Source organism: Dipodomys ordii, unplaced genomic scaffold (genome assembly GCF_000151885.1).
Source record: "Dipodomys ordii isolate 6190 unplaced genomic scaffold, Dord_2.0 Scaffold3, whole genome shotgun sequence".
Lineage (NCBI taxonomy): Eukaryota > Metazoa > Chordata > Mammalia > Rodentia > Heteromyidae > Dipodomys > Dipodomys ordii.
This window is the reverse complement of record NW_012267219.1, coordinates 19,262,132-19,286,972: the sequence shown is the minus strand read 5'-3', so window position 1 is coordinate 19,286,972 and position 24,841 is coordinate 19,262,132. Positions and strand designations below refer to the sequence as shown.

Here is a 24,841-nt window from a genome sequence, read left to right as displayed (position 1 = left end):
CTTTTTTTACATTGGTTGGCTTTGAACCATGATCCTCAAATCTCAGCCTCATGAGTAGCTAGGATTACAGATGTGTGCCACCATTTCCCAGCTTCTTGTGTTTTTTAAAAATAATTTCTTTTACAATTTATTTTCAAGTATTTTTATTGGTGGTTATTAAATTTATAAAAAAAAGTGAATGAAGATCTGAAGAAGATTTCACTGTGTGCACATTGAATCAAGTTTTTTATTGAAAAGATTCCTAGATAGCTGATAAGTTAGAGATTATTTTGCTCCTGGTAGTGAATGGCCCCAATGCTTTTGGGCAATTATCCTGGAAAGCTCCTGTGTCTCCCTTTTCTTCAGAACTTATGATAGAGTTCACAGATTTTGTGTCAACAAAAGCATTCCAAATCTATAAAATACTAAACTAAAGAAAAATGACCTTTTTTGTTCTTAAATTTTATGTGTTCATTTATGATATGAAAAATATGATGTAAATTTCTCTGACATTATGATGCCAATTTTTTTCATACTTTAGGTTGTTATTTATGTGAAAATTTAAAGAGCTTTCCACAGCTGTTCTAGAGCTAAGGCCAAAGAATATTCATTTTTCCAAAGTGCTCATTTTATTAAAAATACATGGTTTCTCTGAATGAATGCCTTTAGAAGAGGCATGTGCAGGGTGTTTCATTGCACGCCAAGCTTTTCTTTATAATGATTGTGCAATGCAAAAGAAAATGCTCTAATGTGTTTAAGTCTCTAAAAGAAAACTTTCTGCCTCATATTTTGTTGGATAGAACATATTTTATGAGTTGTAGTAACAGTTTCATTTTTCTAAGAATTAGTCTATTATGCTTAAGTAGAAATTTTAAGCAATATTACCATTGCTTTTTTTGTTGTTGGATTACTTAACTTCCAGATTTTCTCAATGCTTCTACTGCATCCCAGGAATAAGTTGGCACTTCCAAAAGCAACAGTGAAGTCAATGTTGTTTTGCGATGGTTTCGGGTATTATTAATGAAATAAATCTAGCTCATTATTTTTTCAAAGCAACATTTACAAACACCTGTTCAAATAAATAAGCATTTCTGTTGAAAGCCTGCATGATTGGCACCAACTTAACGTTTATTTTTTCCAGTTCAAATAAAGGAAAGATGTAATGGGGCAAGGCAAGAAGAGCTATCCAATTCTTTTTCATTTCCTTCTGTTCTTATTGCTGGTACATACATATTTACAAAACAATTTTTATTTCAGAGCCTGTTAGAATAGAACATATCTGAACTTGGATTGGATATTGAAATTTGATTTTTTCCTCAAAATAATGTTTAGGGAGTTGGAGCCCAAGTCTTCTAAGAACTGTGACCAATTTTTATGAGAATAAGAATCCAGGGAGTTTGATCTTCAGATCAGTCAGTGCTTCCTCTACTTGGAGAAGCTACCTCTACACAAGTCTTAGTATGCATTTTTCTTGAACTTTAGCAGTAGTCTCCTAAGGCTATTTAAAATTAGAGTGCCAATCAGCAAGCAATTGTTTCTCTTTGTAAAGTAACAGAGATGAGGCCTGACGTAAAGAATGTTCTTTACCAAAGTGCTTTGATTTTTCTCCTGGGATGTATTAGAGGCTGGGAAAATGTGGCCATGCATGTTTCAGAGGTGGCTCATGCTCAAGATAGACTTATTGGTCAACGATTAGCACTCTGCCTGACCAAACTTTTGGACACAGTGAGTATGTGTGTCATGGTGTAATTAATAACAAAAGGAAAAAAAGCACCATGTCATTCTCATATCTGAGAATTCTCACATCTGAAATAATGCTCTTATTTTATTCCATGGCTTTCTTTGGATTGAAATGTATCCATTAACATTTGTGTGCTTTTCTTTTTCATCCATCCTTCTCCATCTCATGAAAAGCACATCTGGGTAAGTTGGCTCACAATGGCTGCTGAACATGATGATTTTCAGCACCATCTTCTTTTCTTTTATCTGTAGTGTTTCTCTTTTCCGTTGTGACACAAGCTGCACTGCCTCTGACCTAAAGTGAAAATTGTAATGTGTATTCATTTCCACACAGGAAAGAAAGGAATCATTGGTTCAGAGAAATATTCAAATTAAAACAACTTATGTTGGCCTTTCAGGAACTTGTATTGCTTTGATTCTAGTAGATACACATCAAGAGACATTCTCAGAGGTCATTTTCCCTACTTCTCAAGACATTCCTCAGAAGCAATGGGACACACAGTAATACATGAGTGATAGTTGCAGGATTTGCTGTTGCCCACTGTGTTGCATGATGGAACCTGCTTTCTCTATGGCTTGTGGCTCGGCTCCCTGTGTATTCTATTCAGGGGATAAACTTACTTGCCAAACTACAGAAACTGCACTCAGCTAGAACAGGTCAAATGTTAAGTTTTCCCAGCAAAATGTGTACACCTAGGGATGCCAAAACAATATTTGATTTTTGGCTAAATACGTATTCATCACAGTACTTCTTGTTATACTGGTTAAATTTTAAATATGAAGAAAAGAAAATCCATATCACTCAGATAACTTTTAATTTAAAAATTCTCCTCAGGACAAAGCTTACAGGGTACCATCTAGTCATAAAACAAATTGAGTTTCCAGGTATAAAGTAAAATAAAATATGTATAACATTTATCAAACATTTACATTGCTAGACTTTTGCATTGGCAGCATGTTGAGCTCATTAAAACATTATGTATTGGAAGAAAGAGCTACTTTTAGATTAAAGCCACTTGCTCTTTTCATAAATGAAATGGCTCCAATGAGATGTAATTATCTAGGAAGTAAAGGGAAGAATTGATACAGGATTTATGAGCATTTTATATATTAATGCAAGGTCATGTACTTTGTAATAATGTTTTATTGATTAGCATTTTTGTAGTTTGTCTCTGATTTTGAAGATCTTCAAAATTAACTATTATTGCTATTATCAATAATAGTTAACACTGCAATACTCTTTTCAATTAGGATAATTTATGAGATAAGGAAAGCTCTGATGAGATGCTCGTAGAGCTCTGTTTGGAATGCTAGACAGACAGATGATCAAATGAGCATTACAAGCTTATACTCAAAAAGAAATAATGATACTCTAAACATTGGAACTTTAAAGCACTGTTTTCATGTCATCATATACATCTGATTTTCTATTTTCTGATGGCTTTTGAGTTTCATTAGCGTTCCTTGGTTAACTAATTAATTAGAATTCCCAGGAACATCATCCCAAGAAATAAAATGTAAACTCCCAGTCCCTGAAGGAATGAAATCTTAAAAATGAATGATCCATTGTTATAAATGGGCTGTAAGATAATGATGTCATTGCTTTCATTCTAAAAGTGAATTTCAAGTTGTCTTGCACATGCTCATAGAACTTAATTGAAGCATCAAGATACTTCAAACTTATTGCACTAATGCAGTCACTAAAATAGAGCTTAGAGGGGAAACAATGGAGGGGGAAAGATACCACAAACATGGTGAAGATGACTTAGGAAGGTCTAAGCTACCTGTGTCACTCAATTAGGAATTCAAAACAAGATTGAATTGAAGTCCCACTTCTTCCGTTTGATTATTTTATCCCCTGTGTAGCCCAGTACTTTCGGTGCTTACTGGTATTATTAACTGCCTGATCCCCACCAAAAAAGTAAAAGAATACATAACCTGAGGATTAAATTGGTAATTGAGGTTGTCAACTCAAGCTAAGTGAAAGATGTCTTAAAATTAGATAAAACACTTAGCAATCTATCTAAATGATAGCCTCATGATTTTTAAAATTAACAATGCTTTCCAGTAAGTCCTCAATTACTATCAGAAAGTTCAGCCAACAGGGTCTTACAAAAGTGAAATTGTTTAATGGAAAGTAATACAGGCCCCCTTGGTTTTAAATAACCACATTAGTAATTGCATTGCTTAAACATATTTGTGTTAATGTGTTTACACCTTTTTTATTGGCTTTAAAAATAATTAAGTTTGGAAGTGGCACTGTGGCTCAAGTGCCACTTGAGCTGAAGAGCTCTGGGACAGCACCTAGGCCCAGAGTTCAAGCCCCATGACTAACAAAATAATAATAATAATAATGTTCAAACTAAATTGAAGAAACTGAAATTCATAAATATTTTTCTCCTGAGAGTATGCCCTATATTTCAGACCAGACTGAAGATTGAATGTGAATGAATTGGGTACTTAATATAATCAATTTCTTTCAAATGGAGAAAACTTTTGCATGTTATTGGAGTCTAGATAAGACACTGCTTTTCAAATGGATTTTTGTACATTGTTGCTGAATGTGGAAATGTAAAGTAACAGGATACACACACTTTTGCATACATAATTACAGAATGTTATGCTTCCAAAGTCAATCAACCTTAATGTTGGATTTGAAACTGAATTTTGTGATGCTAAATACATATATTTAGGTAATCAGTGTTCTGAAGCAGCTGATTGAGATTTGTGACATATTTCCATTTAGAATAATTATGTTAACTAAGATGTACATTTTCAGCGTACAGATGTTAGAAAAATAGTTTAGACAGCACAAGACTTTGTTCACATTTGCTGACCAGAATTTCAACTAGTTGTTCACACTAGTTTAATTTTCAAAGAATTAAGAGAATTGATCAACAAGTGTGTATTCCTTAATGATAGGTTTTTAATAAACTCATTATAAACCAGCATGAACTCCAACTCTCAATCCATCTACCTCCATCTCACATATGGGGTGCTAAAACTACATAGAAGTGCTACCACATCAGTTGCAATAAGTTTATTCTATAGCTCTAATTTGAGTAAAATCATATCCTACTTACCCTGTTAAATGTTGGATTTTAATGGAACAAGGAAGATTGCACAGGTAGCACTCATGTAAAGTAATATTGTACATGGGAGATTTATTCTCTGGAAATGACATGAAAGTAGATTCAACTGCCAAACCTTTGATTTGTATTTTATTTTTATCAATTCACATATTTATTTTTTCTGGGTTTATCAATAACTAAGTACTTGTTATGTCCAACAGTACATCAATAAGCCACAAAGGTACTTTTTCAACCATAAAAGACTATATATATATATATATATATATATATCTATATATATCTATATTGCAGTCATACAAAACCAGTTGAACTGAAAATAAACAACTGCATATCAACTTTTCCATTTCAATCCTACAAACTAAGCCAATATTCATTTATTCAAGATGTAGAACCTATTACTAGGCAGTGAAAAGAGTCAAACTTCCTTTTTGTAAAAAAATAATGTTGAGGATTGATATATGTGACAGTAATTGATATGAACTGTAAACATTTACCAGATAGTCACATAAATGTATGGTAATTCTAAAAATAACTAAGCCACAGGAAAGGATTGATGCTGTTCATTTTATGCTTACAGTGAGAAAGGTACTATTATTCTCCTTTTATAGTTATAAAGTTTCAGAAAGTTAATTAGCTAAAGGACAGTATGACTCTGAACAAGTTGTGAAAGCTGAAAGTTTTTCTTCTCCCATTCAATGGCTCTGTAACTTCACATGGCCTCAATTGTTGAGTGTGCTAGGCAAATACTAATGTGGGTAAGAACACACCTTTCTGAACTGTTGTAAAGATGAAACAAGTTGAGATAGATAGACAGATAGTATATATATTACTCAAGATAGTGCTAAATAGATGACTAATAAATATACACTAACTTTTATTATGAGGCTCAATACCTAATTAATCTGTGTCTGGAAGCTTTGATCTTTTAAACCATTGTATTGTTTTTCATAAGACTTTAAAGTGTTTCAAATAAACAAAAGAACACTTTAGATAATTCTCTACTATAACACTGACTTAAATTGTAGTATCATTTATTCACAGTACTTAAATGTTATAAATGTTAAATGAAAATTATACTCAGAAAATTAACTAGAGAATATTCGTTTTAATTTTGTGAAAGAGAATTAATTCTCCTTGGAAGAGGACTTGGAATGGTGACAAGAAAGAAGTAAAAGTCTGAGTATTATATATGAAGGATGAGATACAGTTGTTATGAATATGAAATAACTTGCATTGAGATCAATTTAAAATAATCCTTAGGGCTAGGAAGGTGGCTCAGTGGTAGAGTGCTTGCCTTGCACGCCTGAGGCCCTGGGTTCCATTCCTCAGCACCACATAAGCAAAAAGAAAAAAGCCAGAAGAGGTGCTGTGGCTCAAGTGGTAGAGCGCTAGCCTTGAGTTTGAAGAGCTGAGGGACAGTGCCCAGGCCCAGAGTTCAGGCCCCACGACCAGACCCCCCCAAAAATAATAATAAAATAAAATAATCCTTAGCTGTGAAAAAGGATCAATCCAGAGGAGACTAAAAGGATAGGCCAAAGGTTAATAGTTGTTGAGACGCAAATTGAGATTCATTCAGTCATTCAGTGAAAATGTATGGCATCCATACTGTGTGCCTGAATTCCCATCCAAAACCCTGTCCCCATCTCTACTTTCACAGCTTAGGAGCACAGCACCATTTTCTGCAACAACCATCTAACCAGTATCTGTAACTCAAAACACTGGCCTCACAGTTGTCTATCTATCAACAGCCAGCATGACTTTATAATAGAAAAAAATGTTGCATTCCTGTGCTTGTGCTTGTACTTTCTGATGACTTGGAAAGGCTCTTTGCTATAGCCTCCAGGTCCACTAGGACCTTGCTTCACTCAGGCTGTTTCTCCAACTTCATCCCCCTCAGCCCTTACTCTCTCATCCCTAAACACGTTTGTACCATGCTGTCCTTGCCTTCTTTCTTTTGCTCAAATAACCAATTCCAATCCTTTCTTTTGCCTGAGACATTTTCCTACAAAACTTCCACTGCCAGCCCCCTTTCAACAGGTGTATCATGAATTCAACTATTGCCTCTTCTAGGCCCTGCCCGACACTACAGACAACGTAATTCTAATTCTAGTCACTCACCACCTAACTACCTTAGTCTAGTTTACCGTTGGTTGGAATATATCAATGCCTCAAATTATTTTGATGACTTCTTTCTCTTTTTTTTTTTGGTTACACTTGGTAACCCAGGTTGGTTTTGAACTCAAGATTCTCCTATTACAAGTGGGTGCCACTAGCTTTGCCTTGTGTATTTATTTCGATGTGTATTAACATAAATGTTCTTCCTCACTGGAATATAGAATCTTTGAGATTGTGAGGCTCTGTTGGCTTTATCCTGTTAGCTGAATACAAAATGTGACATACATCAAGCCTATTAAAAATCAGATGAGTAGCTACTGAGCCAACTCAGTCACCGGGCTTATAAAATCCCACTCTTGAGCCCTAGGAAAGACCAAATTATCAACCACCAAATTCAATGAAACATTAAAAGCACAGTAGGAAAGATTGCTCAGTCCTATGGGACCTATAAAATGAAGAAGTAAAAATATATTGCCTCAGAGCCAAGGTGATGATGGTTTCAGAAAGGAATCAGATTGAGCTGGTGGTGGCCTAGTGTGTGTCAGGCTCTGTGTTTGATCTCCAAAACCACAAAGTTAGAAAATAAAAAAATGCAGGGAAGGAGGAAAGGAGTAGAAGAAGTAGGAAAAGAGGAGGAGAAGAGGAAGGAAGGAGATTTCTTGAACCTTGTAACTGAAGATGAAGTTGCATAAGGGGCATAAGGCACAAAGACATGTGGGTATTGCTCTTTGCTTGGCATGGTAGAAACGTATTTTGCATGCAAGATAGGATGCTCCTCTTTCCCCAGCATTCTCCCAGACAGATACAACAGCAATTGCTGGATAAATATTAAACCTAAAGAAAGGAGCTTGATATTTTCATGTGTATTTAGCCATTTAAGCAAAAATCATATGTGCGTAGTTTTGATTAAGAGCTAGAAATTACAAGAATAGCTTAGTACTCTGGATGTATCTACATTTAACTGACATTTTCAATGTTTTAAAAAATGTACAAGTCTTTAAGTCTTGTCTCTCTCTTTCTCTCTCTCTCATACACACATGCACACAGACACAGGCACACAGACACACAGATACACACACACAGAGTTCTGGGGTTTGAACTTAGGACCTCACACAAGCTAGACAGACATTCTACCACGGAACCATGTCTCCTCCCCTACTGTTTTGCTACTTGTTTATTATGATTATGCCCCTGAGCTATGACACACAAATTTGAGGCTTCCTCTAAGTGCTGAGATGAGAGGTCTATGGCATTATGTCCAACTTCCCTCTATTGAAATGGAAATTCCTAGACATTTTGGTCTGAGCTGGCCTCAATCCAGGCCTGGGAAACACGTAATATTTTCAGAAATGAACTGTATGAGTTATATAAAACCCATTTTTAAAAGTTAAAATACTTGATCAATTTGATACCATGACTAATTCCATAATAAAAGCTGGATTATAAAGTCAAGGTGATCCTATTAAGTTAAAGTCTGATCATATAGCCACTCTACTCATAATTCCTAACCATTGTCTCACCGAGAAGAAAAATCAGTGCAGCCCTTAGGACCCAGTCTGCCATCTCAGTTCTCTAATTCAGCTCTCACCTCACCCATATATACTAACCCATACTCAAATCACATCTTCTCTCTGACCATTTCCTTCCCTATATTCTCTACCCCTACCACCATCATGCATTTCCTATCTGGACCTTCCTTTGATTTTTCTTCATGAAACTGACTTTCTAACATAATGTAACTTTTACTGTTGAATCTGTACTTGTCTAGTAAAATATATTCTCAAGAAATAACAGATGACTTAATATGTTCTGTTGAGTGACACATCATAAGTTTGTAACACAATTGTGCTGCCTACTATGTATCTCTATTTGAGATTTTTTCCTGTGTCCTTACTGCCAGTTCAGTTGCTGCAATGCCATCACCATTCTAACCACTGCTATTCACCAAAACAATGGCTGTTAACAACTAAAATCCTCATACTCAGCATGTTCAACTCTGACCCTAAGCAACTAGTTTTATGTTGTATACGGTGGAAAGTTACATGTATTTATTTTTGTCCAGCAAATGATCTCATGTCTCTGTGTTCCATACTAGCACAGTCATAGGTGGTAGCAGGTACTCAGTAAATATCTGAGAGCTTTTTTTTGATCTTTCATTTTGTGTCTACAAACACAGCTCTCTTGGTGACACTAAGCTACTCAAACCTGATTTTTTAATGAAGGAACATCATTGGCAAACCCAAGGGAACAGATGATAATGGAGAAGGCAAAAAAGGAAATGCCTGTATATTTCACTTAGCATTCAAGGTATCAATGTTGCTGTCCATTTTCTAAGTCCTCAAAGCACATATAAACAACTTAATTATAAAATACACTCCAGGTTGAGCACTCATGCCTGCAACCCTTGATTTTCAGGAGGCTGTGATCTAAGGATCACAGTTCAAAGCCATCTTGGGCAGATAAGTCCCTATGAGACTCTTATCTCCAACTAACCACTCAAAAACCAGAAGTGGAGCTGTGGCTCAGAGTGTTTAAGCACTAGCCTTGAGCAAAAGACCTCAGGGACAACTCCCAAGCCCTGAGTTCAAGCCCCAAAACTAACAGAAAAAGGAAAAAAAGAAATCCACTTCCATCAAACAACAATTAATTTATGTATCTCTTCAAGCATTGTAACTTCATTTTTTGCCTTACTCCTTTAACTAGATCTTTTATTAGTATTATCTATTGCAAATCTAGGAAGGCTTTGTGTTGAAAGCCTTGGTATTACATATTGTAATGTACAAATATAGTCTATCTCAATAAGGAGCTAGTTGATTAACAGCAAGAAATACTCAAATGCATTATTTGGGGGACAATTTAATACTCATGATACACTCCTAAGCACACAAAAAATATCCATTTGAAGTAAAGCAATCTTTATACATTTGTTTGTATATATGATTATGGTATTTAAAAGTACAGACAATATATTTCTCTATATAATCCAGGGCAGATATATAATAGTTTGAGATTCAATGGAAATGCATACTTGTTATCTCAATAATATATGCTTTCCTTTTGGTTTTACTATGTGGATATCATCTGTAACATCTTACTAATAGAAACAATGAAACTATACCAGTCACTGTCAAGCCTGTTTAAATGACTTTGTTTACAAACAGTATTTATTTTCACTGGAACATTCTACTTTCATTAAAAAGGGTAGCAATTACAAGTGAAAATAAGTATACTGTTGAATTTCACATTTTAAGTTACTTTCTAATGATGAAAATCAATTTATATTGGCATTCCCTTCAAAGGAGATGTGTTTCTTTCAGCTATCTATGGGTGGCCAATAATCAGAGTGGAACATGGAAAGGTGTCAATAACACATGCATGAGCTTTTGGGTTTGAATGACTTCAGAACAGTGCAGCTACTTCGAAGTTTCAAGCCAGAGGCCACAGGCTCCAGTGCTTTTGTTTGATATTGCTGTGTTTTGGTCTTTAGTAGGCACATTCTTTCTTATGTACCACAAGCCTCAGTGATCTTGGCTGTCTTCCTTTTTTGCTTGGTGTACCTTTGCCTGATATGTCTTTTGCAATCCTAATATATATTCAGTTTTGATAAATGGTGCATGCCATGCTTGAAATGCATGTCTCCTAATTGTTGAAGCTAGGATGTTCTATAACTGAGATTTTTCCAAATCTTCAAAAAGTTGACATACATGTATAACTCCTAAGATAGAACCCTGGACCCACAGGTCGCATTAAAATCAAGCACATCATAACAAAAGAGGTTGAAATGTTCAACTTTATCTTATGTCTTTTTTCCTAAACATGTTCTCTTCTGTTGAGAGAGTCAGAGAGAGAGAAATGACATGGAAGAAGGCAAACTTAGATTGCCTATTACATATGAGTCTGTGAGCCACTTTCTCATGACTGATTATTTGCTGATAATATAATGCAGTTTATTAGTTCATTAGCACATTGTATTCCAAATTTTAATGAATAAAAATTAGGAGGAATTATTCCTGAATGTTGTTTCTAATAAAACCAATGAGTGATTTGTATGTTTTATGCAAAGGAACAATGGTTTTTGTTATTCCCTTTATGTCACCTTAAAAGTTTTAAAAAGTTTATTACTTGCCTTAAAAAAGATTATCATTAAAAACCAAAGAGATCTTCTATATTACCTGACAAATGTTCTTTGCTGTACAATTCAGGCACGAACTTCTTGAAGAAGCACGGAGAAAAGGCTTGCCTTTTGCTCAGTGGGATGGCCCCACTGTGGTAGCTTGGCTAGAGGTAAGAGACGTTCTGACAGCAAAGCTTCCCACTAGCCTAGAATTGCTCATAAGGAAGTATTTGATTTAGCCCTGAACTTTCAAGCATTGTAATTTCACTCTCATGATGTGTGTGTGTATGTGTGTGTGTGTGTGTGTGTGTGTGTGTGTGTGTGTGTGTGTGTATGTGATTGAAATAAAATGAAACCTGTAGAGGAATGAAAGGAGAATCTCTAAATTCCACTTTTTTTTGCACCTAGAGTAAGAGATTAATAATGAAGCTACACATTTGTTGTTTCAAGGAAACATCTGTTCCCACCTACAAGCCCTCATTACCAGATTTCAGAGAAGAGTTATATCCACTTTGGACAATTCTGTTATACAAGATACAAAGGCCACCCAGCCACATGGCATTTTCCTATTGCTTATAATTTAATTCCTGAATCTAATTCTTAAAAATCTAGTCTAAGTCAACTAGATTTAGACACTTTAAGTAAAGCAGCAGATTTATCACTACGTTTTCTGTTATCGAATAGAGTTTCAATTTAATTAATAACTCAATTAATTATCAGTTAAACAGTTCAAGTTAACAAACTAAGAGCTACTTCACTTAACATTTACTTCGCTATAAACTGTTCTGGAAAAAAGTAGAGGGCAGCAGCCACAGAAGTTGACAGTGAGCAAACTATATGTTTGACCTCAGAGGGTACGTTCATGGAGCCTCCCAGCAGGCTTCACTGTCCTTTCCTTCATTTTTTTTTTCAGTCATGGGGCTTGAACTCTGCGCCTGGGGGCTGTGCCTGAGCTCTTCAGCTCAAGGTGAGTGCTCTACCACTTGAGCCACAGTGCCATTTAAGGTTTTCTGGTGGCTAGCTGGAGAGAAGAGTCTCATGGATTTTCTTCCCCATGCTGGCTTTGGACCGCAGTCCTCAGATCTCAGCTTCCTAAGTAAGCTAGGATTACAGGCCTGAGCCCTGGCCCCTCAGCCCTTTTCCTTCGTTTTTGCATGGGCTGAAGCAGCTGCTTAGGCATGCCAAAGTTAGGGAAAAGACCTTGCCTGTCAGTGGCAATGACATGCAATGTTTTAATTGGGTCCAGGTTCTAAAGTCATCTGCCTTCATTAAAATGTCATACCCATTGCTAAATAAGTGACTAGTGAAGAAAACTTAGTCTATTTTGGTTTCACAAAATGGTCTTAGAACCCGGCATGATGACTCACTCGCACCTATAATTCCAGCTACTCAAGAGATTGAAATCAGAAGGATTGCAACTTGAGGCCAGCCTGGGCCAAAAAAAAAAAATCCTTAGCAAACACAAAGCTCTCAGTTCAAACCCCTGTACTGAAGAAAACAAAAAGAAGAACCCATCTAAGCAGTCAATGCTGGATGTTCTGATTGTGCATGCCTGACATCCAAGCAGTGGTAGGCAGCATGAATAGATTACAGTCCAGCTCACAACAGGCAAGAAGCTAGCTAACAAATGATCTAGCAAAAACGTGCTGGAGGCATAGCTCAAGAGGTAGAGCACCTATCTGGCAAGTGCAATGTACCGAAATCAAAACCCCGGCTCTCCCCTGCCAAAAGAAAAAAAAGACATATATAGGAAGACACAAACATACTTTGATTTTTTTTTTCTTGGACTGGTCAAAACAAGGTTGCATCTATCTTTTATTTTACTCTTTCACATCAGCCAGGGGAATTTTGGCATATTAATCATCAAAGTTATTTATTGCAAATATGTCTTTGAAATTATTATATTTTAAAAATCTATTACAAGACAACTTAAGAAATCATACCTCAATAATGATAGGTGCTTGTTGTTGTTGTTGTTGTTGTTGGGATTTCACTCTGTTAAAATGAGCTATAGTTTGATAAGAGAGCTAGCTGCTATTTTGGCAAGTGATGCACAGATTCTTCAGATAAAGAACAGATTTCTTGACATTAAGATGCTAGGAAATGACAGGCAGTGACGATGGAGCTAATTAAAACTAAACTAACCTGAGTACACAGAAATGGTTCTAATGTGATTCCCAATGTGACTCAAATTATAAGATGGAATCAACAAGATAAATAAACTAGTGATTCAATGAGTGAGAGCTCCTTGCTACTACCTCCTTTTGCAATTCTTTGAGTGCATAGTCTGCAATAAGCATGGTCCAAAGGAGTCTCAGCTTCACACACCATTTACTCACATCGAAAACTCCTTAAAATTTAATCATGGGTGACATTGATAACAATAGATTGCATCCACTGGAGTTCTATTAACCAACATGGAAATCACAATTAGAAGCAAGGGATAGAAAAATCATTAGTACCCAACAAAGGTAAATTTAGATGTTAGTTGAACAGTTTGATTTATGAGCTAAGAAAGTGGCCCCTTCTTCTGTCTGAGGTAATGTACCTGTCAAGGTAAGGCTGTTCCTCACTGTTGGAAAAAATATAAACAATACACTGTAGATTTTTTTATCTCAGTCACAGCCCAGGCCAAACTGGGTCAGAAAATTTGACTTTTTGATTCACTGCATTTTTCCCCTTGATAGTCTTTTAATATTGTGTTATTTGTAGAACAAAATGATATCTATGTTAATTGTGTATTGCTGTGTAACAAGTTATGTTCAGAAATGGCATTTATTAACTCACAGATTCTGTTTTACATATCAAGTTGGTAAGTGGAAAATTTGATTTGGCTGTAATATAGGATTAGATCAAAACAGCAGGGCCAGCAATGGCACAGCCATCTCATTCTGTGACTACATTTCTCTGCACAGAGGATTCCAAAGTAACTCCAAAGTAATAAATTGAAGTTGCTTATTAGACAACCATTAATTGAGCTTCTTAGTCAAACATATAGCTGTTCTTCTAGTTCCTACACACAGGGAAAGTGGTGCTGCGAAGATATTGCCTTTATATTTCTAGTACCTACTGGTGGTTGAAATGCAATCTCTGAAGCCAGAATTGCCTGATTTCAAATCTTATTTCCATTGCTACCTAATTGTGTTTTGAATATCCCGTGCTAAATGTCTCTGGGAATCTCACTCTTCTGGGGAAATACTAATCAAATTTATTTAGCAAGATTTGTGAGCAATAAATTAATTCGTATGAGCAAGGTGCTTAGATTCTTTCCAATATAAGACACTCAAATGTTAACTATGATGATGATGATGATGATGATGTCTGTATTTTTTTCTGCCCCCACAGCTCTGGCTGGGAATGCCTGCTTGGTATGTGGCAGCTTGCCGCGCCAATGTGAAAAGTGGTGCCATCATGTCGGCTTTATCTGACACTGAGATCCAAAGAGAAATTGGAATCAGCAATCCTCTGCATCGCTTAAAGCTCCGATTAGCAATCCAGGAGATGGTTTCCCTGACAAGTCCTTCAGCTCCTCCAACATCGAGGACTGTAAGTCCCCACTTCTGAGCAAATAGCAGCCTGTTTAAGTCCAAAGAGCAAACTGTGCCAGCACACATTTCAATGTCAGCGTGAATTATTCTAAAGAGATTTGGCTTGCTTTTCATTAACCTTGCTGCTACTTTTAATAGATCCTCAATTGAGAAGCTGTGATTCATATCCCACTTGAAGCCTGAAACCAAGGATAGATTTTTAGTTAGCATTTAGACTAAAGTTTCAGGGTTTTCCCACCCCCCCCAAACAAAAGACTCCAAGTTCAGAATTTTCAGAATTTTACTTTCCTTCCTTTTGAAAAGAATATAATGTGCTCTCTTTTCAGAAGATAAACCATAAGCATTTGCCATAACCATACATATATCGCAATGTAGTACTTAACTGTATATTTTTAGGTAATGTTTATAATTGTAAGATTATACAAGGTTTGATTTTCTACACATTACAAGTAAAAATCTCCTTTCATAATCAGTTTGTATCTCATTTATAAATCCCCTGTCCTTTTAGAAAAGAAAGAATATGTTATAGAAAGAGGCATGCATAAAGTAGTCTATATAATTCAAACACCAAGAAATTCAAACATCAAAAGTAACTCCCAAATAATATTTCAATATTTCTAATTTTTCAATATGTCTGATTTCTAATGTTAACTAGATTTCTTCAGTCTCATATCTAACATAACAAAATATAGCAGAATAATATAAATTTGGAAAAGGGTAAAAACATTTTTATTATTGCAATTTTCAAGTACAAAATTAACTTGAGCATAACTTTTTATATATGCTCCTAAAGGATCGCAAAGAATTTATTTCATTTCTACAATACTTACAGATATTACCAGATGCTAAATTCTAATTTTGAAAATACAAAATGAAAATTTATAAAGACATGTTTTCTGTGCATAATTCTCCTGTAAAAATCTTTCTAAATAATAAAGAAATTCATGTCCTTTTAAACTCTCATTTAGGATATTATAGATATATTTATTTACTGCAGTTGTACCATTATACAAACTAAATATACTTCAGAATACATTAAACATAAAAGTTGAGAAAGCCATTAAATAGTTGCTGTAAACTGGATTTAGAAGCAGTGAGTTTTCTGCATAATTTCTGCCTATCAAAGATATACCTGAATTTTTGTGTTTGTTTTTGTTTTTGTTTGAGGGGGGTGGTCTGGTCATAGGCCTGAACTCTGGGCCTGGGCGCTGTCCCTCAGCTCGTCAGCTCAAGGCTAGCACTCTACCACTTGAGCCACAGTGCCACTTCCAGCTTTTTTTTTCTGCTTATGTGGTGCTGAGGAATCGAACCCAGGGCCTCATGAATGCAAAGCCAGTGAGCCACCTTCCCAGCCCCATACCTGAATTTTGTATCAACACTGCTCTCCCTAGTAGTACAAAGAAAATACTGATTTCTTTTTAGTTGTAGGGCTTGAACTTAGGGCACGGACACTGTTCCTGAGCTCTTTTGCCCAAGACAAATGCTCTGCAACGTGAACAATGGTGCCACTTCCAGTCTTCTGGTGGTTAATTGGAGAACCTCACAGAAGTTCCTGTCCCCACTGGCTTTGAACAGTGATGCTCAGATATCAGCTTCCTGAGTAGCTAGGATTGCAGGCATGAACCACCAGTGCTGCAATGACAGTACTGAAATTTTTAGATCTTGCAATAATAAAATTAATGTTTCAAGTTGTAGTCTAAAAGTATGATATACTTTATTTAGCAACAAAAGTAAATTACCTCACTAACACTTAACCTAGGATTTTACAATACCTAGAGCTCCTTATGCTCATTCTTTGACCATTTCATCCATTAAATATCCACACTTTATGTAATTTTTCATCTAGTTTGGTTTTGTAATTATATAATTAACTCAAAACAACTAAAAGACTATCTAAACAATGCCACAGCCTTCTAGACATTTAAAATTTACTTTCCAGACTTGGACAAATAATAGCTCCTTGATACTGTCTCTTACTGTCTGCGTTTGCCTGTTATTTTTTAATAATTCAGCATGAATAAGAGCAAAATTTTCTTTTATTTGTGGTTGTCATATTTATTTAAATTGTTCTTATGAAAATGCTAGTGTAGCAGAAATAAAAAGGCTTGGACACAAATTCAAATAGTCTTTTGCAGCCATATAATACAAATTTCTACAGAAATGTAAGGAAAGCATATGACATGTGTTGATCATTACCACATGCAGGAGAAGGAGATTATGTGTTAAGCAGAAGGTTTGCTTCAGTGAAGGCTGTCCAGTAGAATTCTACTGATTTTAAAGATTTAGTCAACACTGACAAGGTGCTAAAAGTCAGTCACCATTTTGAGGATATTACATGTTAGTAATTAATTTAGTTAAGTTAGTCATCAATGAGTTATTTAAGTTCTGATACTACGAGTAAGGAACTTGTATCTGCCTTATGATTGGGGAGTACATAAGTGAGACATTAAATGCCCATTCCCAAGGGCTTTTGCCCAGGATCTGTGCTTCTGACAGTGTTTCCACACTCACAGGCTGCATTGGTGTTTGTTCTTTCCTTCAGCATTCTTTCAGCTTGCTTTGATCTGCTTCCATTCTTTCTAACCTCATACACCTCATTTTTTAGTGCAAGTAAAGTTAGACATAATGAGATCTATCCAAGAATCATTGTAGTGAAAATTATTTCTTTTCTAATGGACAACATAAATCCAAATGAGGAGAGATGTGGATGTAAGCCATTTGGATGTGAAAAGTAAATTCCAACTTGCTTTACTTTGTAATTCAACTGGAGAGTTAAAAAAAAAAAAAAACAACTTGGAAATGACTCAGGTAGTCTCACTTTTGCAAGAGCATGTTTGGAATTCTTCAGAGGTCTACATGAATTGGTTATCTTGCATCTTTGACGGCAAGATTATTCTCTCTTGATTAATTTTAATGTATGATTCCTTGGGTTCATTTTAATATTTACTTTTCTGTCATGATGCTTTCTGGAATGATTTAATCAAGTGAGAAAGCAAATTCTTAACATCCTTTAGGAGTTTGCCTCAGCTTTCATTTGGTAACACTCGCTGAGCAAGTGCTTACGGTAAGCAAGGCCCCTGAAATACACAATTTAAGCAGACTTGCTTTTTCTAGTGCCAAACTTGCAACTCACACCAGCCTACAAATGGATAATCTCCTGGAAAGCCCTTGACTTTTATCTTAGTCCTAGTATTCTGTTAGAAATCTGCTACATTATGATTTTTAAATTTCAATAGTTTTTCTAGTATGAAGTTTTAGTTCTATCTAAGAGAAGAAACCTTGAATTTTGAGAGTTTTTTGAAGTAGTTATTGAACTACTCTAGGAAAGTTTTATGAGGCAACCTACTCATTGAATTGAGGGGAAATTCTCAGTGTAATTGTAGAGAAGTGGCAATACTAGAGCCCAAGCCCTTTGAAAAGAATTTGGACACTGGAACTGTGTAAATCATCTGTTTGACCCAGATGATGTTGACCACCAAGAATGACTGTTGGTTTGCATTTTCTGGCTCAGATATAAAGGAGGTAGCAGCACAGACAGCAAGGGCAGAGAGATGACAAGGAGTTCTGAGAGTACTTCAAGCACATACTGTTTGTCCTTTATTCATTTTCTATTTGCCTTGTTATTCTTTTGATTTCTGGTCTCAAGTCACCTGTATTTATAGATCGTTGTTTACAACTTTGTATTGACAGATCATTTCCTCTTTCCAAGGATGCTGATGATTCAAAACTATGTGCACAAAATTTTGTTAATAAACAACAAAGTACATGTGCTCTCGATTCCTGAGGAAAAAACAATAGTTATTTTTAAATCTCTCTTTCTTTATATAAAAATTATATTATTATATTGTATATCATCTTTCTTCATTATGCATTTCAAATATATCTATTTATGTAAATAGATATATTTGAAATACAAAGCTTTCTCATGCCTGTTTTCTGATTGAGAATCACAGAAGTATCCTTTTTTTATTTATTTATTTTTTTTGTCAGTCGTGAGGCTTGAACTCTGGGCCTGGGCACTGTCCCTGAGCTCTTCAGCTCAAGGCGAGTATTCTACTGCTTGAGCCACAGTGCCACTGTGGTGGTTTTCTGGTGGTTAATGGTAGATGAGTCTCATATACTTTCCCGCCAGGCTGGCTTTGAACCATGATCCTCAGATCTCAGCCTCCTGAGTAGCTAAGGTTACAGGTATGAACCACCTGGGCCTGGTTCCTTTTAAAAATTTTTGTATTTAGTTTTTGATAGCACTGGGATCCAACCCCGAGGTTTTTTATGCTCTCACCTTGCTTGCTTGTCTAATGCTTTACCACTTGAGCTATGCTTCCAGTTCTGCTTTTTACATACTATATTAGAGATGGAATTTCACGTGCTTTTCTGTCAAGTTCTCCTGATGAGCCAGGATTACACATGTGAGCCACACAAGCATCGGGCTCACAGACTTATCATTTTGAAGCTACTCCATCATGACAACATACCATGCCTTTGTCCCCTAGATCATTTGAGAGTAAAAGGGAAGTCTGGAAATTCCACTAGTGTCTGAGAGCCCTCTAGTACAGACTCTGTGCATGTGTAGAGTAAGGGCATGTGTTGAGCCATGGTGCTGGTTGGCTTACAGAGGTGCTGCCTCTCTCTTTACTCTGCTTACCTCCGTGGATTCCACTGCTAACCCCTGGGCTCCTCACTAGCCTTCAGGCAACGTCTGGGTGACCCATGAAGAAATGGAAAACCTTGCGGCTCCAACAAAAACGGTTAGTCTTTAAGGCTTTATTGAAACCAAACAAAAGTTACTTGCTGCTGTTGAGATGGAAATAAAACCTGATTTGTTTACTAGAGAAATAAGGAAAGATCATCTAGTTATAGGCAAAAATGTTAAAATATTTTGTGACAGCTTTATTTTGCTATACTTTTTTATGCTTTAAGAGTTTTAAATGAAACAACTTTATTTTCATATTCTGGTAAATACAGTGTGTTCATAATATGCAATAATAATGAAAATACAATGATTGTTTTTGTACTTTGCAATATTGAATTTTTGGCAATGAATATTACTTCGTATTAAGCAAATTTACAGGTAATGCATAGTTTTAAGCTAAGTTAAATTTGTAAAAAGAAATATAGGTAATTTCTAAATAATGATATAGTTTCAGGAACTTTACCATCTCTCGCACTGAACTTAACCAAAAATAGTGTTTTATTAGTTAGTGTTGAGAAGCACAGTGTTAAGTGCTTTAAGGGCTTAAGCTTTAAGAAATATGTATTCATAGGTATTTTCATAGGTATTTTCATGTCAAGTAATGAGGTTTGGCATTTAATCACATGTATTATCTGAGTTTTTTCTATTTTAGTCTTAGTTGAAAACATAGTTATCTAGAAGTTTATGATGTAAAAAATGCTCATGTTATACACTAATATCAGTTTTAGTTTGGATCATTATACTTGCTTTTTTAACATTACTAAAATATATTTCAACCATAAAGCTTTGTTAGAAATAGTTGCCAATTTTACTTTATTAGTTTCGGTGACATTTCTACATCACAGACACAAATATATTATACATATTATCACATTAGATTTTTGAAAAATTACATATACTGAATAAAAATAAGTTTGTTAAGAACCAGAATAACTGTTCACAAAATCTTGAAAATCTCATATTTCATGTGTACATATTCAAATTAGAAGTAGTTAGAAGCTATACTTCTGACCAATAGTTACTCTTGTTCTAAGAAGTTTACTATTGTGCACTGACACATGAACCCATGTACTTGTCTGAACAGGTATTAGAATTATACTTCTGCTAGATCATTTTGACTAATTCACTTGTAATTGATGTATGTTTAACCTGCTTTATTAATCATTCCTGCTGCTAACACAGAAGGAATCTGAGGAAGGAAGCTGGGCCCAGGTAGGAAATTCATATACTTGAACACAATTATAATTCAGTAAGTTATGAGAATACAATTTAGGAAACTGTTATGTTATAATATTTTAAAATTATCACCCCTCTCAATAATTACATTAGTATGTATAGTTAATTTGATAATATGTTTAATAATTCATCTTTTTAAATACCATAATTTGCAATTATTTATTTCATAGCTACACTTTGAAATATGGTGATTATTTTTCTAAGTAATGACCTGTAACTTCAGTGTCTCTGAATTCATTCTTTAACCAAGAATCACTCAAGTTGGAGCTAAAAAAGAAAATTTCCAAAAGACTTATTTGGAGTTCCATTATGCACAGGGTCTGAAGACTGCTTTTATAGGGAAAGTGTCAGAGCTGACAGTACAACTCAGAGACCAGCCCTATATACTAGGATGGCCACACAAGGCAAGTTCCTGCACTGGGAACAAGGCAGCAGGCTGCCACACGTTTTCTTTAGCATCTCTACAGGTTGGATAACTGAAAGAATTAAATATATGTTATCCACAACGTGATCTAAGTAAAAACTTTCTGAGAGTAATATTACAACCTGTAGGTAAGCATGCCACAATTTAGGGTTGCAATACATTTTGATTTTGATAAGAATGTCATCATTTTTGAGAAAGGGCAGTACTTAGAATCTCTCTAAATAAAAATGCTATAATTACAAGTATGAATTAGCTGTATGATAAGGAACTGAACAGTGAATCTTGTAGTTAATGAGTAGTCCTAGATTATCTGTGCTAGCTTTTGATTGTGCCCTTCTTCATTAGATGGAGTTTAAATTAATCAATTTCTTGGAAGGAAGGTCTTTTAATCTTTATGGAATGCTGGCTACATGCTACACTAGGGAACAGTAATGATTCAGAATTCTTTCCAACCTCATCAGGTTTTACTCTTTGCTTACTGAGGTTCCTTTGTCACATCAAGATTTGCTATTACACTATAGAAATGCAATAATATCACTTAAAGAGGATGGTGGTGGAGTAGTGGCTGATAGATAAATTATATAAGCCCAGCAATGTAAAGAACAACCCAAGGATCAACACTCATGGGTATAATTCAAGAATTTAAAATTTTTTTTACTGACAAAATATGTCTCTGGACAATATGTAATTACTTTTAGCATACAAAATGAATTATTGCTTATTTCCATAAGTAAACTCCTTGACAAATATATGAACAGTTCTGTTTTATAACAAATAAATAAAATACTTTCATGCTACATATTGTTTCTCCAAATAAGATACACTGTAAACATCAGTTATATTGATGAGTCCTATCTTTTAATTACCATCTAATTTTATTGGTTAAGAAACTTGACTGCTATAAAACAATTCTAGTGTCCGGTTTTTCTGCAGACTCTGGCTTATGGAGATATGAACCACGAATGGATTGGAAATGAATGGCTTCCTAGCCTGGGATTACCTCAGTACAGAAGTTACTTTATGGAATGTTTGGTTGATGCAAGAATGTTAGATCACCTAACAAAAAAAGATCTTCGTGTCCACTTAAAAATGGTGGATAGTTTCCATCGGTATGTTTTCATTTAACAAAAAATGGTGTTCAAATAATATATGTTTATTAGTACAAAAACAAATGCTTAGGATGTAGAAAATATGTGCTATTCAAACATCAGTATCATCTATACTTGGGAAATATTTTAAATCAGCAAATTGCACCTGAGTTTATATTGTATGACCACCTTTTATGCAAATATACACATACAAAACTATTCTCATAGAGCATATATTTGTTTTCTCTTGGCTGTAATTTTATAGGAGTCTGTGTTGGTAACTTTTATGGTTTGTGAGTGGTTATTAAAGATTATTTATAAAGAATAAACAAAATTTATAGTTTTAATACTACAACTACATGTATAACACAGTTCATAATTTAGACATATACTAGGAGAAAATCTGACAGGTAATTCTATGAAGGCCATGTGTATGACTGTATTTTTACATAAATCCTTCAGTATTTTCCTTGCATATTAACTTCATAACAATGTTTGCATATGCTGTTAGACAGCCATGAGGAAATGAGTGAAGCACAATCTGTTCATTCAAGTTATTACTGCCTACCCCTTGGAAAGAAAGACAATACTATGCCATGAATGTTATGTAGTCACTTGAACCCTTGTATTCTGAGGGGCAAAACTAGAAAGCAATGTGTTGGCAAGTCAGATTTCCTCAAGTTCTCTCCTTTGGCTAGCTAATGCCAGCTTCTCTCTGTCTCTTGGAGTTCTTGCCTCTAGGAGTACACATTGCTCTTCTTCTAATGGTTATCCAAATTCCCAACTTTTATATGGTGACCAGGAAGATCAGATTAAGGCCCACCTGAATGGTCTCATTTAAATTCATTGTCTGTTCAACCCCATCTACAAATCTAGTCATGTTTGGAGGCACCAGGGATCCGAGCTTCAACGTATGCATTTTGGAAAGATAATTCAGCTCACCATATTTACACAGCTTTGTTATGTTCATCCTCTACTTCTGGGAGTATTTTACTCAACATTGTTCATACTAAAATACTAGGCTTAAAAACATATCCAGTGTTTTCAAGTATAATCTGACGAGTGGACCTATCTAATTTTATGTGCATGCTAAACACTTAAGATCCCAATGGAATCACTCATCTCTACCCTTAAATCCAGAGATTCATTTTCCTTCATCCCGATTTTCCATGGCTGACATTTCTAATATCAGAAAATCTTCTGTTTTACTTCTCTACACACCTCTGATCTCTGGATTATCTTTTCCAATTTAACACCATGACCACGTAAGTGGTTTTTCCATCTCCTAGGATTGCTTATCTCCCCTGTGCCCCACTTTGCTGTGAGATACTTCTTCCCTAAATGACAAGCAAAAAGAAAACAGTTTTGGTCAGTCCCCTTCTTCTGAATGCTGTCCTGAATGTATTCAGGACATTCTCCTGAGTATATTTCAGACATGAAATACCAGACTTCCCTGAATACGCCTTTTTTTTTTCTCTGCCACCTTTTTCTTCTCTGCCTTCTTTTCTAGTGTGGATTTTCAGCTCTGGGTACTGCACCTCACAATCACCGCACCTCTAAGATTTCATCCACAATACTTGTGTCTGTTAGGTCCTGTTTTCTTCAGTACACATTGTAACCATTGGCCAGTTTTCTCCTCTTTCACCTATATATCTTATATATCTTATATCTTCTGTCTTGTCCATTTTACCCATATCTCTATTGTTCAGAGGGTTGGCTGTTTGTTTTGGTATTTGGCCATTTTATCTTATTATTTAATATTCTCCTATTATGCTATTGTTGTCATCTGCTTAGAAGAGGATATCTATTTCTTATGAATTTCTATCTTCATGAAAGTCCATCATAATTATTTTTGAATGAATAAAATATTAATTTGTTAGCACATAATGTAGAAATAGCTAAGTGGAGGTCAGATACATCAATGAATATCTCCATGATTATTTTCAAAACTATTTCTTAGTTTGCTAATGGTTTTACTATTTTCACAAAAATTACATTTTTAGAATAGTTATATGTTGGTTTCCTTTTCATAGTGAAAGGTTTATTTATTCACAGGTATTGTATTAACCTGATTCCCTGATTAGTGCTTATAGTTAACTAGGCTTGCTCAAAGGAAATTCTTCACCTTCTGAATAAATTCAATGTCCTTTCTTCTAAAAAATAACAGAACAAGTTTACAATATGGAATTATGTGCTTAAAAAGGTTGAATTATGACAGAAAAGAACTAGAGAGAAGACGAGAAGCAAGCCAACATGAAATTAAAGGTAACATAGTTTATTTCATATAAAACTCTGAAGTTGATTGTGTTACCTTTTATAGCTAAGATGCTACGTATGTCATTGTGGTCATCAAAAACTACAAATATTTGGTCACAAATGTGTGATTTTGCCTGATTACAGCACAGAAAAGGATATTGTCCCATTACAAAGTAAAAATCCCCCATTTAGGACATAGAGTTAATTTTTTGAATGGAGATTCATTCTTCTGAACCTGTTAATTATATGTTCTTCTGGAACAAAAGTGGACTTCCAATATGAAACTTTTGGTATAATATTGTCATTATGATTCAGAGGAATATAAATTATGTTTGTTGTTGTTGTTTTATACCAGTTCATTTTTGGATTCTGACAATGAAATTTTATTTCAGTGGCTAAAAGTCTTATTTTTGTCATATAAGTTATCAGAATTTTATTGGGGCCTTATACAGAAATTATGTAAGAAATTTCTCCCTATAAACTAGAATAGCCTGTAAATAATTTTAGTGCATGATGGCTCTGGGAGCATTACAACTACTGTGTGTACAAAAAAAAA

At 35.1% G+C, this 24,841-nt stretch overlaps 1 protein-coding gene across 8 annotated transcripts in view; it reads left to right on the top strand.

Moving 5' to 3' along the window:
• Window positions 1-24,841, top strand: part of Ppfia2 (protein tyrosine phosphatase, receptor type, f polypeptide (PTPRF), interacting protein (liprin), alpha 2) — a 347,260-nt gene that overhangs the window by 307,013 nt on the left and 15,406 nt on the right. For 2 of the 8 annotated variants that reach the window (XM_013019222.1, XM_013019232.1), the window contains 7 exons: window positions 1,894-1,902; window positions 11,129-11,210; window positions 14,386-14,586; window positions 19,274-19,336; window positions 20,464-20,493; window positions 21,857-22,050; window positions 24,197-24,294. In XM_013019222.1, coding sequence (XP_012874676.1) covers window positions 1,894-1,902; window positions 11,129-11,210; window positions 14,386-14,586; window positions 19,274-19,336; window positions 20,464-20,493; window positions 21,857-22,050; window positions 24,197-24,294 — 677 coding nt within the window. The remainder of the gene's footprint in view (window positions 1-1,893; window positions 1,903-11,128; window positions 11,211-14,385; window positions 14,587-19,273; window positions 19,337-20,463; window positions 20,494-21,856; window positions 22,051-24,196; window positions 24,295-24,841) is intronic. The other 6 variants (XM_013019213.1, XM_013019195.1, XM_013019203.1 and 3 more) reach the window with 4 other exon arrangements.